The 13,371-nt window shown below is 44.5% G+C and overlaps 1 protein-coding gene across 1 annotated transcript; it reads right to left on the minus strand.

Annotated features, from left to right (window-relative positions):
- Positions 1–1,804: 1,804 nt before the first annotated feature.
- Positions 1,805–9,291, minus strand: PRSS35 (serine protease 35). Its single transcript, XM_073589659.1, has 2 exons — positions 9,083–9,291; positions 1,805–5,683 (listed from the first exon to the last, which is right to left on the minus strand). Exons 1-2 carry the CDS (start codon positions 9,109–9,111, stop codon positions 4,390–4,392), a joined length of 1,323 nt encoding a protein of 440 aa, XP_073445760.1. The 5' UTR covers positions 9,112–9,291; the 3' UTR covers positions 1,805–4,389.
- Positions 9,292–13,371: the final 4,080 nt, after the last annotated feature.

The following is a 13,371-nucleotide window of genomic DNA, read 5'->3' on the forward strand; positions in this document are numbered from 1 at the left end:
TTATCAGTGGAAGCAGTCAATTCCTGTATGGTAAAAGCGCCAAGCATGGCATCATATGTCTGGAAATCATACTGCTGGAAACCACTGTTTTTATTCAGTTAAAGGGACTCTGTCAGCCCAGAATGACTGTTCAAACTAAGTCCCGCCGTTCAGTGCTCCAAGGTGGAGCCAATAATTTACATACACCTTCCCACCTGCTTATTGTCCCTGTATCTCCAACCCCTCTTCTTTGATTGAGTTCTGGCTTCAGAGAGACAGAGAAGAGTGGAGAAGAAGAAAAACAAGCAGGTGAGGTGTATATAAATTATTGGCCCCGCTGTGAAGCATCAAGCATCTATACTTGGTTTGAACAGTTATTCTGTGCTGACAGACTGCCTTTAAATCATTTACTCACTGATCCAGGACATATAGATAAATGCACACATTGCAATTCAATGCAAATGTGGCGCCCCTGAGGCTCAGTTGCCACAGAGGTACTGCACCTTCTCCTAAGGTGTAGTGCCCCACCAACTAGGTAAGTTGGGAACTCCTTTCCACACTCCAACACCTGCATCCCGCACACAGGATAGTTCAGCACTGATCACATTGCGGCTCATGCTTAGAGGGTAGCAGAGCACCTCTGGTGATTTCTTGCTTCGTAACACGAGATGTGCTGGGAGGTGGGTGGAGTTAGGTATAAAAGAGTGGGAAGGTTTAGAATTGGAGTTCAGTTCAGTTCAGTCTGGAGGTCAGTCTCAGAGCAGTCTGAGGGGAGCTCAAGGCGGAGGAAGACAGTCAGTCAGGAGAGGCTGAGGACTGGTCTTAGAGGAACGAGCTCCCTAGGTGAGGAGAGAGGAAGGAGTGCTGCAGCTGCCTCAGTGACCTGAGCCAGCTGGCACGGGAAAGGAACAGAAGGAGAAAGACGTAGAACTGCAACCTAAACTTCCATAAGAGAGAGAAGGAACAGCGCGGAATGAAGGAGTAGGAGAACAGAGAGGAGTTGTGGGTTGGAAGAGGAACCCTGCCTATAGGTTCTCAGCGCAAGGCCGGGGCCCGGTCCCCGAGGTTGTATGGACACTTATGGTTCTGCAGCAGACACCGGTGGAGTAGTTGGCTGTAAATGCACTACTCCCATCTAAGACTTGGGACACAACAGCAACACGGATAGAGAGCCGGGATCCAGGAGGTCCCTGATCAGGCTACAGATGTCTGTCATACAAGTAGAGTTGTTAGGAACATCTGACAGGAGGAACTTCAGAGTAACCACGGTACTGGAGCTCTTCACACTAATAGGCGCAATAGCGGAGTCGTTCAGGACAGGTACATGTTGGCGGAGTGTTGGAGAGGAGAAGCCTAACTTGCCCGGGAGGTTGATTGAGTCTCTGCCCCGGAGGACACGGCACGGAGGCGGGCACCAGTGGGTACCACGAACTGGGAGTAAAGCTTTGGAACTACAAGCCCTGGTTTCTTCCAGTCATTGTGCGCCAACACCGTCAGCACCGCTACATCTGGGTATCATCCTTTACACTACCTGCACCTAGAGTTGAGCGACTTTGTTCGGATCGGGTTTCATGAAACAAAATTTGTTTCAGATGAAACTGGTCCGACTAAGGCAAAAAAAGTCGGAGTTTCGTCCGAAACCCGACCCCAATGCAAGTCAATGGGAAATAAAAGTCGGCTTTGAGTGGATGAATGTCTTACGCTCAATGCCGACTTTTATTTCCCATTGACTTGCATTGAGGTCGGGTTTCGGACGAAACTCTGACTTTTTTTGCCTTAGTCGGACCAGTTTCATCTGAAACAAATTTTGTTTCATGAAACCCGATCCGAACAAAGTCGCTCAACTCTACCTGCACCTACACACTGCCCTGGGGCTACAGCTTCACCTGTGGGGAGCTATACCATCTATGCTGCAACACACCATCAGCCCCAGGGGATCTGCACGCAGCGTTGGCTTAACATCTTGCTTGACAAACACCACAGGTGGCGTCACGAACTATTCAATTCCATTAACCACACACCACCATTGACATTGGGCGCCCAGGGCCACGGACCGGGTCACAGCTGCCGTGATACTTTCCACCTGACACCAGCCCAATACTGAGTACCCCACAGCCCTGGGACGGAGGACGACCCACAAACTAATAGAGAGCACAATAGTCCCTCATATAGCAATGAAAAAGCAGCGGAGGTTGAGGGTCGGACTTTCCACAGCACTTCACATGTCTATGCAGCGCCAAATTTCAGGAAAGGGTGAACAGAGTGCTGGTCTAACCAAGGGAGCTATGAACTCTAGAATATACGTGACTTTCTGATGTAAATCATAGTGAATTAGTCAGTCTGTGATAAGCATTGCCATCAGTCCTGCTTTAGAAGAGTGACACAGCTGCTGAAAAACTGGAGAGAGTATTTTCGCAAACTCTGATTTTATTTACTCCAGAAAACTGGTACAAACGGAATGATTAATTCCTCCCTGTATTTCATACTATAGACTTTCAGAACATGCATGACTTACTGAAAAACAGGTAAATAATATAAGTGTATGTGCGCACAACATCTTTTTCAGGTGGAAAAAGCTGCCTGAAAAAGCTCTCAATAAACATTAAAGCACCACTCCAAAGCTCTGAAGTGGTGCAACTAATCTAAGTTTCCTGGCCTAAGTCTTATACTTAGCAGCCGCCATCTTCAGCATTTCCTGGCACTGATTCAGTCGTGTGCCACCATCGTGTGACTGCAACCTCAGAGGTAATGTTAGGTAACAATTCTCAATGCAAGTGTATGAGAACCTCGTTCTGACTCTCATAGACTTACATTGAGTTGTGACTTCTGGATCACGGGAGTGATCCCGGCAGGTCACAACCTGCAAAAGATCGCCCAGATTTGCGCCAATACAAGATGAATACGGTGGCTGGTATGTATAAGGCTGGGGCAGAGACCATCTAGTAGAAGCACTGGTTTGGTGGAAACATGTCTCCCCTTGATACTCTGTAACTGCAGTGTTGCAATGAGACGGCCAACATTCTACCTGGCTGAGTAGGAACAATTCTGTGTTTCTATGGGGGATATTAGATAATGTGATAAATTCAATGCATACAAGAAGACCTAGAAGACTTTCAGAAGCGCTTCTAGGCCTATAGCTTCAAATGGCTTTATCTTAGCATATAAATATGGTTTAAAGGGGTGTTCCAATTATTTATAAACTAACACTAATTATATTGACAAGTAATCCTTGTAATCTCTATTTATTAGAAATCATTTTATCAGTTGCTGGCCTTTAGCAGAGGAAGTTATCTACTTTCTTCAGACTCAACACAGGGGAAAACCGTATTCTGTATGCAGAATTAAAGCTGAAATTAACTGTTTTGCTCCATGCACTATTTTATTTGTTGCACAGTATATTCTGCATATTGAGCATAATCTTTCCTAGGTGGACACTCACTACCCATGCGGAGGAACAAGTAAGCTTCATGTCTCTACAAGGAAGGTGGCTCTCTGCCAGTAAATAAAATAGAAGACATATTGTTTTCCCCCAGGAGAGCAGTGTTCTGTACTAACCCATTTTTTGCCTTGTAATCGAGGGTAAAATGTATGTGGACCATCTAACAGGTCACCATTACTTCTTGGCACTTGGAAATATGTCCATAATGTATATGATACTGTTTTGTCTTCAATTACTAACTTTTGAAGGGAATCTGTAAAGTACAGAATGACTGCTCAAAATGGGCAATTTTACCCACTGAGTTCTAGTAGTGATAAACGCACAGGCCTTTGATGGCTTCAAAACGCACGTGGCAGGGACTACATTTAAATTCATTACTGCACATACACATGCTCACACCGGCGCGTGTAGACATGAGATACACATATTAGTTATTTAGGATGACAACAACACTTAAAAAGCTAACCCAATCATATTCACCCTGGGCAGATGAGTTCTGGGAAAGTATGAATACAGGATCACTTGCATTCTTTATTTAGCAATGCAACAAACCAAGGATTTTTCACGTGCTGGACACACCAACGGGTGTTGCTCTGAATCATTGCCACCATGATGAAACAAAGAATAACAATGTGAAGTGATTGTGAAGGTTCCATTCCTGTAATGGTATAACTCTTGTAAAACAATCTTCTTACTTTGGGGCAGTCCTGAGTTCTCTATATCGACAGCAGATCTGCTGGTTTCTTCTAATAAATATTTACATGACATAATTCCTTTATTTCCATATAGTTAGCCACTGTTTTTCTCCAGCTTCAATATTCCCTTCACTGGTGCTTTGTTAGGACATGCGCTAGAAGTTGCCTTTGAAATTGCATTTTCTAAAAACCTGTATTGTCCCTTTGTCATAGTTTTAAATAACTTTTTCTAAAAGGTTTCTTCCATAAGTTCCAAGTGATTGTTTTAATAAAGGTTCAGCCTTGAGAACAATCGGCATTATTGCCATGTATCCAGAGACATATCTGGGCATATTTGAGTGGAGTAATTCTGACGGCCACATTGTAGTCCTGCTGCTCAGCACCAACATCCACCCACTGGTGGCCTGAATAAATTGCAATGATTTTCCGCTTCCACTTTTTCTTGTTGGGTTCTTTGAGACGGATGTAAATACCAGAACCACTAGAACCTGGTTCTGCATCACAGTACTGATAAAACAAATCATTAGATTCCACTGACACGCTGCAAAAACGGTAGACTAACTGTCCTGGTCGGTCATCATCGAATCCCGAGAAGTGTACTCTACTGCCCTGCATTTTATTCACCTCAGGGCTTATTCCAAGGTCCATGAAGTTCTTTTTCTGTGGGCGCTTTAGTTCCAAAACTGAATAATCATAGTCCAAGGTCATGTTTTCAGATACTGCCTTAAACCAGCCTTTAGGAATCTGGATTGCTTTGACTCGTGTCCACTGGAAGGATGGCTTTCCAGCTTGGGAGCTCTTTTCACTGCCAGATCTCTGATGCGTCTCCTCTGTGTCTGTCTCTTCTGCCACTGACCTTTTTTGTACTGATTTCTTCTGTTTTCTTTTGCCCCTCTTTGGTGCGTCTTCATCAGCAGGTGGGATTTCTCTGTTTCTGTTCGAACCCTTCCGTCTTCTTCCTCCCCTCTTTGTTCTGATTTTCAGTATTCCAACTCGTAACATTTTGGTATTCTTGATATAATCTGTGCCATCATGTACACAGTGGGCTGCCGTTAGCACGTGTTTAGGTGAAATGAGAATGCCACTGCAGCCAGACGAAAGCTTAACTGCAGTACTAAATGGATAATTGGTCATAAAGTGCTTGTCAGATATACTGAACCTACTGTCAGTACCATAAATCTGCCTCTTCCTTCGCAGGGTATGTTTTACTGAGGGACTGGTCTGATCCAACCTGACAGGCAGATGAACCTTTACTTTTGTCATGATTCGTGTCCCATTGTCAAACATTGTCTCGTAGGAAAGGTAGTTTTCAAGGTCATCTTGAGTTGGTGGTGGCAAGTTCTTCTGACACTCGATCCCACAGGTTCCATGGAGTTCCTCTATTGGTTCTGCTTGGAACATTGGACTGTTGAGATGGACAACATCTGAATTGACAATGTGAGGTATTTCTTGGATGTGCCAATTGTAACCTTCCTGATCTTCATTATCTGCCTTGCTGGTGCTTTGCATTACAGTAGAGAGTAGTAGGAGTATAAGATGTAAGTGATACATTCTGCCCAATGGTCCTGACCTAGAAAAAGAAATAATGCATCAAAACGTATACTTTCCACAAGATGCCAACCGAAATAATGGTAACATGCCTTATGTTTTATATAATGTGCAGAGATACGATGCTATTCAACAAGCATGCTCTTATGAAATGGCTTTCTGCAAGATTCTAATTTGTGGTCCATATTTTATGTCTATTAATTAGCATACCAATGATTCAATTATACTGCTGGTCATATCAACCGTGCCATAGCAAATACATACTCCACCGATGAGTACCTTAGTAAGGCCGGGATCACACATGCGAGAAACACGGCTGAGTCTCTCATGTTAATACCCAGCATTGCCACCGGCACTTGGGAGCGGCTCCATGTATTGCTATGCAGCCGCACGCTCCGATCTGAGTGCCGGCGGCAGTACCGGGTATTAACATTAGAGACTCGGCCGTGTTTCTCGCATGTGTGATCCCGGCCTAAGTCACACTCTATAAATCAGCGTAAGGGATGATACATATGAGCAAATGAAATGAACATGTCCTGTCTGAATTTTGATTGGACAGCACACTGACCTTTCTTATTCAATAGTGATTTTTCTCTTGGTCTGACTGTCAGTGAGAACCAAATCGCAGCATCCACTACTTTCATGTTCATATCAGGTGCAACTCACCCATTCAAGGTCTATGGGCGCGTAAGAAAAATCAGATCCCATACAGAACATCCGTGTGTCATCTTATTTTTATGGATACATTTCTATTCTATACCGGAACTGTATTTGATCTGTACATTTTTTTAATGTAGTTATATGAAAACGGATCGCAAATGTACGTCACACGAATGTCATATGGACGTAGAAATGGAACATGGATGAAACTCGGACGATCTTTCCTACACTTGTCAACAGCCAGCCTAAAGGTCACATATGCCTGCAAGAGTAAAACCAAAGAGGATCTCTGTATACAAACTACACATGGCTGAACATGTACCCAATTTTTTGGAAAGGCAGACCCCTTTATTTCAGGGTTTCTTTTTAAAGCACACAGTGTAAGTAAACAGCACTGCAATATACTATATTCTCGCTCATACGGAAGCCAAAAGAGTTGCGTTGAGCCTCAAACATCTCGAAAATGAAATGGGAAGCATTATATCTCGTTTCTCTTTTTGTGTAAGTAATTTCAGGCCATTGTTATAATGCCTGTATCGGAGCACATAATTGCTGGCAGATGGCACTTACATGGGAGGGAAGGCTTTCCTACTGACTAATACTCCAATAGTTATCAGCACCCTGGTCCACATGGAGACCTAGACTGCAGTGTTTGTCTACTGCAGATCATACTTGTGGCCTAAGTGCTTGTTGGAATCTAAGTAATGTTATCTGACCGCCTGAAATATTCCAGACTTGTCTTGCTTCCATGCAAATCCTAAGTATTTTGCTCTTAGGATGTCGGACATCTCATCCGTCATTGAGTTTCTCCATTATTGTAATGAAAAAGGAAAACCGCTGTAGCCAGGAAAATACTGTAGCATGTCATATGGAACAGCAGGCTTTATGAAGGGATGTGCACAAGCGGATGGGGTTTACTTACCCACGTGCATTTTGCTCTATATTGTTGGCCATGGGTTATGATCTGTTACTAAAACTTTAGACTATATCTAAGGCTTTATTCACACATCAGTGTTTGTATGCCAAAACCAGCAGTGCCTCCAAAGCCCAGAACAGGGGTCAATCTTTCAATTCTAGTTTTTCTCTGTATGTTCCAGTCCTGGCTTTGGCATACAAATACTGATGGAAAATACTGACGTGTGAATGAGGCGTAAAGATGATTAGAAATAGTTACAAATGCAAGTGTTTCCCTGCTATTGATGTATACAATATAAATCCCATGTCATTTTCTTGGTTGAGTATAGAATCCTAGAAGGGGCCTCCTGGGCCATCGTGTCCAACCCCCTGCTCAAAGCAGGACTCACTAATAATTGAATCATTGGTGTGCTAATGAGTAAACTGAATCTTTGTACACTGCTGCAGAATGTTAGCACCAGTGGTGAGCATACCATCCAACTTGTGCAAGTGCATGGCGCCCCAAAAGGTAAGGGGGCTCACATCCTCCTGCACAGCAGCTTCTCCATATACATAAAGAAGGGTATTACTATGAACTATTGGACCGCAAAGGGTCCATGTGTGGTTCTTCCACGGGGACCCTCTTCTGTCTGTGTCCGCCTCTGGTGAATGCTATATGAGTAATGATAGGTAGAAGGAATGTATGCTAAATAACTGGATCCTAGTTCTCTACATGCAATGCTCACTAGATCCAGTAGGTGGCAGGAGAGAATAAGAAATTGGCCATGTACTCAGTCTCTGGCAGACTAGTTTCTTAGAACAGGACCATTAACTTGGATCACAACTTTGTGTTTAGAAAGAAAGAAAACCTTCACATCTCTATACAAAATGTGTAAAATATTATTATTGTCATCTTTACTGCATTATGGGTGGAAGAAACCTTAGGCGGAATATCCACTACTTCTGCTCTGCTATGCCTATCATTTACCGAGACAAGATTATGGAAAATTATGTGAAAATAAATCATCAAATCAGACAGAGACAGATGATGTTAGAAGGTTTCCAAACTGTGAGCTTTTTGGGTCAAAAGTAGAGACTGTGCCTATAAAAAGGAGGCATCTGCCATCGTCGGAACCATCAGTAAGTGTTGGATGTGGTGCAGTCCCCCAGCCCCGAACAGTCCTAGTACCTGCGTGCTATGGACACATCTTCTATTACAGCAAGACACATTTTTATCTTTTCAGGTAGAGTCCTAAAGGAAAACTTTGCATGACCTTTCTAGTCTGACTTAAGCCCCCAGTGTAAAATCCTGATCTAATATGTTGCAGAATCTTTTCCAGGGAGGATTCATGATTTAATTCCAGCAATTAGTAGTGAGAGGATAAGAAAAAGAGAAGTTAGTATGGGAAACACATTTTTGGGTCCCATCCTAAAACTACAAGATTTGTTTCCAGCTCATTGATTACAGAATACTCGAGTCCAATGATACAGTGACATTTGCAGGGTCCTGTGAAGATCAATGCTGGTGGTTCTGCACACACCGGACCCGAGACATCCACAGACAAGAGATCATGATCCATTATTAATTGCAATGATCAAAATAGAAGTGTCAATCTATAAACCACTCATTTCCACCCCTGCAGGTACCAATGCCCATCTATCAGTCCACACACACATCAGAGGCTCTCATCCCCTAAAGGCTGCTGTAGGAGAAGCTGTCATCTGTCCTAGCAGTGTCCTCCAGATGTTCAGTGAGGTGCTCAGGAGATCACCATCTACCCTAAAGTTGGATGTTGCATTCAGATGGCTTTCTGTCATACAGAGAAGTTAGCCCAGGCACTTGCAAATGTCCATGGTTTTGTCTTACCTAGTGAAGAAGAGGTGACCACCAGTCATCAGGCACACAGCTCCTCAATCCCACTCTGTGCTGGCTCTGAGGTCCAATCCTGGAGGTAGCAGCACCTCCAGCCCATACAGCAGAGGGGAGGGGGAGCAGAAAGTGGGCTTTTGGGAGGGGCAGGGTAGTGCTGAGCTGCCTTACTTATGATACCAGGAGACATTTGAGGATACAGCAGTTCTGGGAGGTGAAATGAAGGTACCAGAAAAGTGCACAGCCCTCTTTATAGCTGTATGGTGCACTGGTTCTTCCCACAGGCAGGGGGCGCAGCAGGGCTCCTCTGTGTATGGCTGAATGCAGTCTGCCCCTGGCTTGTATCTCAGGAGTCCTGCACATTGCTAGATTGCTGTCTAGAGATGTCTTTTATTTCCAGCTGATGTATCATTGACATGTATATTATTAATGTTGATAGCCATGAAACATTTCATACTGATGCCTAAAAGGAAAGACCAGAAATTATTGCTTTAGTGACATACATATAACCAGAATTGCTGCTTATTATATTTTTACATGAAGGGGTTATCCAGGATTACAGAAATGGTGGCTTTTATTCGGCACAATCCTTCTTCCAGTCCCAGATTGCTTTAATCAACAAGTGCAAATACTGTCAAAAATCTTCCATCCATGGTACCTGGCATTATGTAGTTTACTTTCTTAAGTAGGAGCAGGAAAATACTTACATTTCCCATTAAGTAATAATTGTAGTGCACTTATTCTTATTAGTTTGGATTGTGCTGGACTAATTTATGCTACAGAGTAGAAAATATCAATGTGTGTGGTGGTAGCTGGTCTCTTCAGGCCCCTCAGTCGGAGAAGCCCACCTGGAGCCACTGCCACTCGCTATGTTCACGTACAGCGTGATTTTTGTTGCTGCATTTTTTATGTGAATTACAGGACCAGCAAAACCTATAAGATTTCAGAAATCTCATGCACACACTTATTTTTTTTCATGACTGAATGTGAGTACTGCACCATTTTTGAAAACTGCAGCTGTCAATTCTTTCAGTGTTTATACAACATTTTTTGCTGCGTTTTGCTGAATAATGCTAACTTATCAAACACGTATTAGAGACAATTCACTTACGGTATGTTTTTATTTTAATAGTACCTATGGGAGACCATCATACGGTGCGGGGGTGCAGGGGCCATCATACAATGTTGAAACCATCATGCAGTGTGGAGACTACTATAGGGGAATTATACAGCGTACTGGCTACTGTGGGGGCCATCGCCATCATACAGTGTGGGGTCTACTGTACAAGCTACCATAATGTGTGGGAACTACTGAGGGGGCCATCATACATTGTGGCTATTGCTGTGGGGGGGGGTAATTATAGATTGTGGGGGATATCAAACAGTGCGGGGACTACTGTGGCTTTCATCATACAATTTGGGGATGACTGAGGGGGCCATCTTACAGTGTGGGATTAATATGGAGCATCAAACAGTTTGGAGCTCATCGTACAGTGTGGTGAGCATTGTATTTTTTTATAGGGGAGCTATGGGGGCACCTTAATCTGTATATGGCAACTGTGGGCCCATCATAATGTGTATTGGAGAGGTGTGGGACCATCATACTGTGTATAAGGGAGGCGTGGGTCCATCATACTGTGCATAGAGGAGGTGTGGGTCCATCATACTGTGTATACAGGAGGTGTGGGTCCATCATACTCTGTATAGAGGAGATGTGGGTTCATCATACTATGTATAGAAGAGGTGTGGGTCCATCATACTGTGTATAGGGGAGGTGTGGGTCCATCATACTGGGTATACAGGAGGTGTGGGTCCATCATACTCTGTATAGAGGAGATGTGGGTTCATCATACTATGTATAGAAGAGGTGTGGGTCCATCATACTGTGCATAGAGGAGGTGTGGGTCCATCATACTGTGTATACAGGAGGTGTGGGTTCATCATACTCTGTATAGAGGAGATGTGGGTTCATCATACTATGTATAGAAGAGGCGTGGGTCCATCATACTGTGCATAGAGGAGGTGTGGGTCCATCATACTGTGTATACAGGAGGTGTGGGTCCATCATACTCTGTATAGAGGAGATGTGGGTTCATCATACTATGTATAGAAGAGGTGTGGGTCCATCATACTGTGTATAGGGGAGGTGTGGGCCCATCATACTGTGTATAGAGGAAGTGTGGGTCCATCATACTGTGTATACAGGAGGTGTGGGGCCATCATACTGTGTATACAGGAGGCATGGGTCCATAATACTCTGTATAGAGGAGATGTGGGTTCATCATACTATGTATAGAAGAGGTGTGGGCCCATTATACTGTGTATAGGGGAGGTGTGGGCTCATCATACTGTGTATAGGGGAGGTGTGGGCCCTTCATACTGTGTATAGAGGAAGTGTGGGTCCATCAAACTGTGTATAGAGGAAGTGTGGGTCCATCAAACTGTGTATAGAGGAAGTGTGGGTCCATCATACTGTGTATAGAGGAGGTGTGGGGCCATCATACTGTGTATACAGGAGGCATGGGTCCATAATACTCTGTATAGAGGAGATGTGGGTTCATCATACTGTGTATAGAAGAGGTGTGGGCCCATTATACTGTGTATAGGGGAGGTGTGGGCCCATCATACTGTGTATAGGGGAGGTGTGGGCCCATCATACTGTGTATAGGGGAGGTGTGGGCCCTTCATACTGTGTATAGAGGAGGTGTGGGTCCTTCATACTGTGTATAGAGGAGGTGTGGGTCCATCATACTGTGTATACAGGAAGTGTGGGTCCATCATACTGTGTATACAGGAGGCGTGGGTCCATAATACTCTATATAGAGGAGATGTGGGTTCATCATACTGTGTATAGAAGAGGTGTGGGCCCATCATACTGTGTATAGGGGAGATGTGGGCCCATCATACTGTGTATAGGGGAGGTGTGGGTCCATCAAACTATGATAGGGGAGCTGTGGTCCCTTCACACTGTGTATAGTGGAGGTGTGGATAAATCATACTGTGTATAGAGGAGGTGTGGATTCATCATACTCTGTATAAAGGAAGTGTAGGTCCATCATACTGTGTCTAGAAGTGGTGTGGGTCCATCATACTATGTGTAGAGGAGGTGTGGGTCAATCATACTGTGATAGGGGAGGTGTGTTTCCATCAAACTGTGTATAAGGTAGGTGTGGGTCCATAATACTGTGTATAAGATAAGTGTGGATCCATCCTCCTGTGTATAGAGGAGGTGTGGGTCCATCATTCTGTGTACAGAGGAGGTGTGGATCCATCCTCCTGTGTATAGAGGAGGTGTGGGTCCATCATTCTGTGTATAGAGGAGGTGTGGGTCCATCATTCTGTGTATAGAGGAGGTGTGGGTCCATCTTACTCTATATAGAGGAGCTGTGTGCCTGTCATACTATGTATAGGGGAGTTGTGGGCTCACCATTCTGTGAGTTAGGGAGTTGTGGGTCTGTCGTACAGTGTAAGGATGACTGTGTGGGGCTATAATACAGTGTGGTGCTACTGTGGAGACCATCATACAGTGTGTAGAGACTACTATGGTTGCATCAAACAGTATGGGGCCTATCGTACAGGGTGTTGACCACTGAGGGGGCATCATGCTGTGTACAGCATCCCATCCTACTGTGTATAGGGCACTTGGGGACCATCATACTTTGTATAGGGGAGCTGTGGGCCAATCATACCGCATATAGGCTAGATGTGGTCCCATCATACTGTGTAAAGAAGAGCTGTTGGCCCATCATACGTTGCATAGGGCAGCTGTTGGCCAATCATACCACATATAGGCTAGCTGTGGTCCTATCATACTGTGTAAAGAGGAGCTTTGGGACCATCATACTTTACATTGGGCAGCTGTGGGCCAGTCATAACACATATAGGCTAACTGTGATCCCATCATACTGTGTAAAGAGGAGGCCTAGACCCATCATACTGTGTATAGGGCAGCTGTGAGGCAATCATTTTCTTAATAGGGCAGCTGTGGTTGTAGCACCTGCATCTCTGCCTGCAGTCCCTCTCTCCCTACAAGGACATCAGCGTACTAACCGCCAAGGATCCCATACTGCCCCTTCCGGGACTGCTACTACATGGGGTGCACGTACTCCTAGCAGGTCTCCAAGCACTGTGCTTAGAGCGCATGCGCACCCTTCCTCTTTCTTAAAGGGGCCACACGCATTCCTCTAAAGAATCCACAGCCAATGGCTGGAGGTTTCTTTCTATTTAAACCGCCTCCTCCAACATGGAGGTGCCTGTGCAATGTTGTGAGTTTTGTTCCTAACACG

The sequence above is a fragment of the Dendrobates tinctorius genome, unplaced genomic scaffold (assembly GCF_039654945.1).
Source record: "Dendrobates tinctorius isolate UK_male_01 unplaced genomic scaffold, ASM3965494v1 ptg000111l, whole genome shotgun sequence".
NCBI classification, from domain to species: domain Eukaryota; kingdom Metazoa; phylum Chordata; class Amphibia; order Anura; family Dendrobatidae; genus Dendrobates; species Dendrobates tinctorius.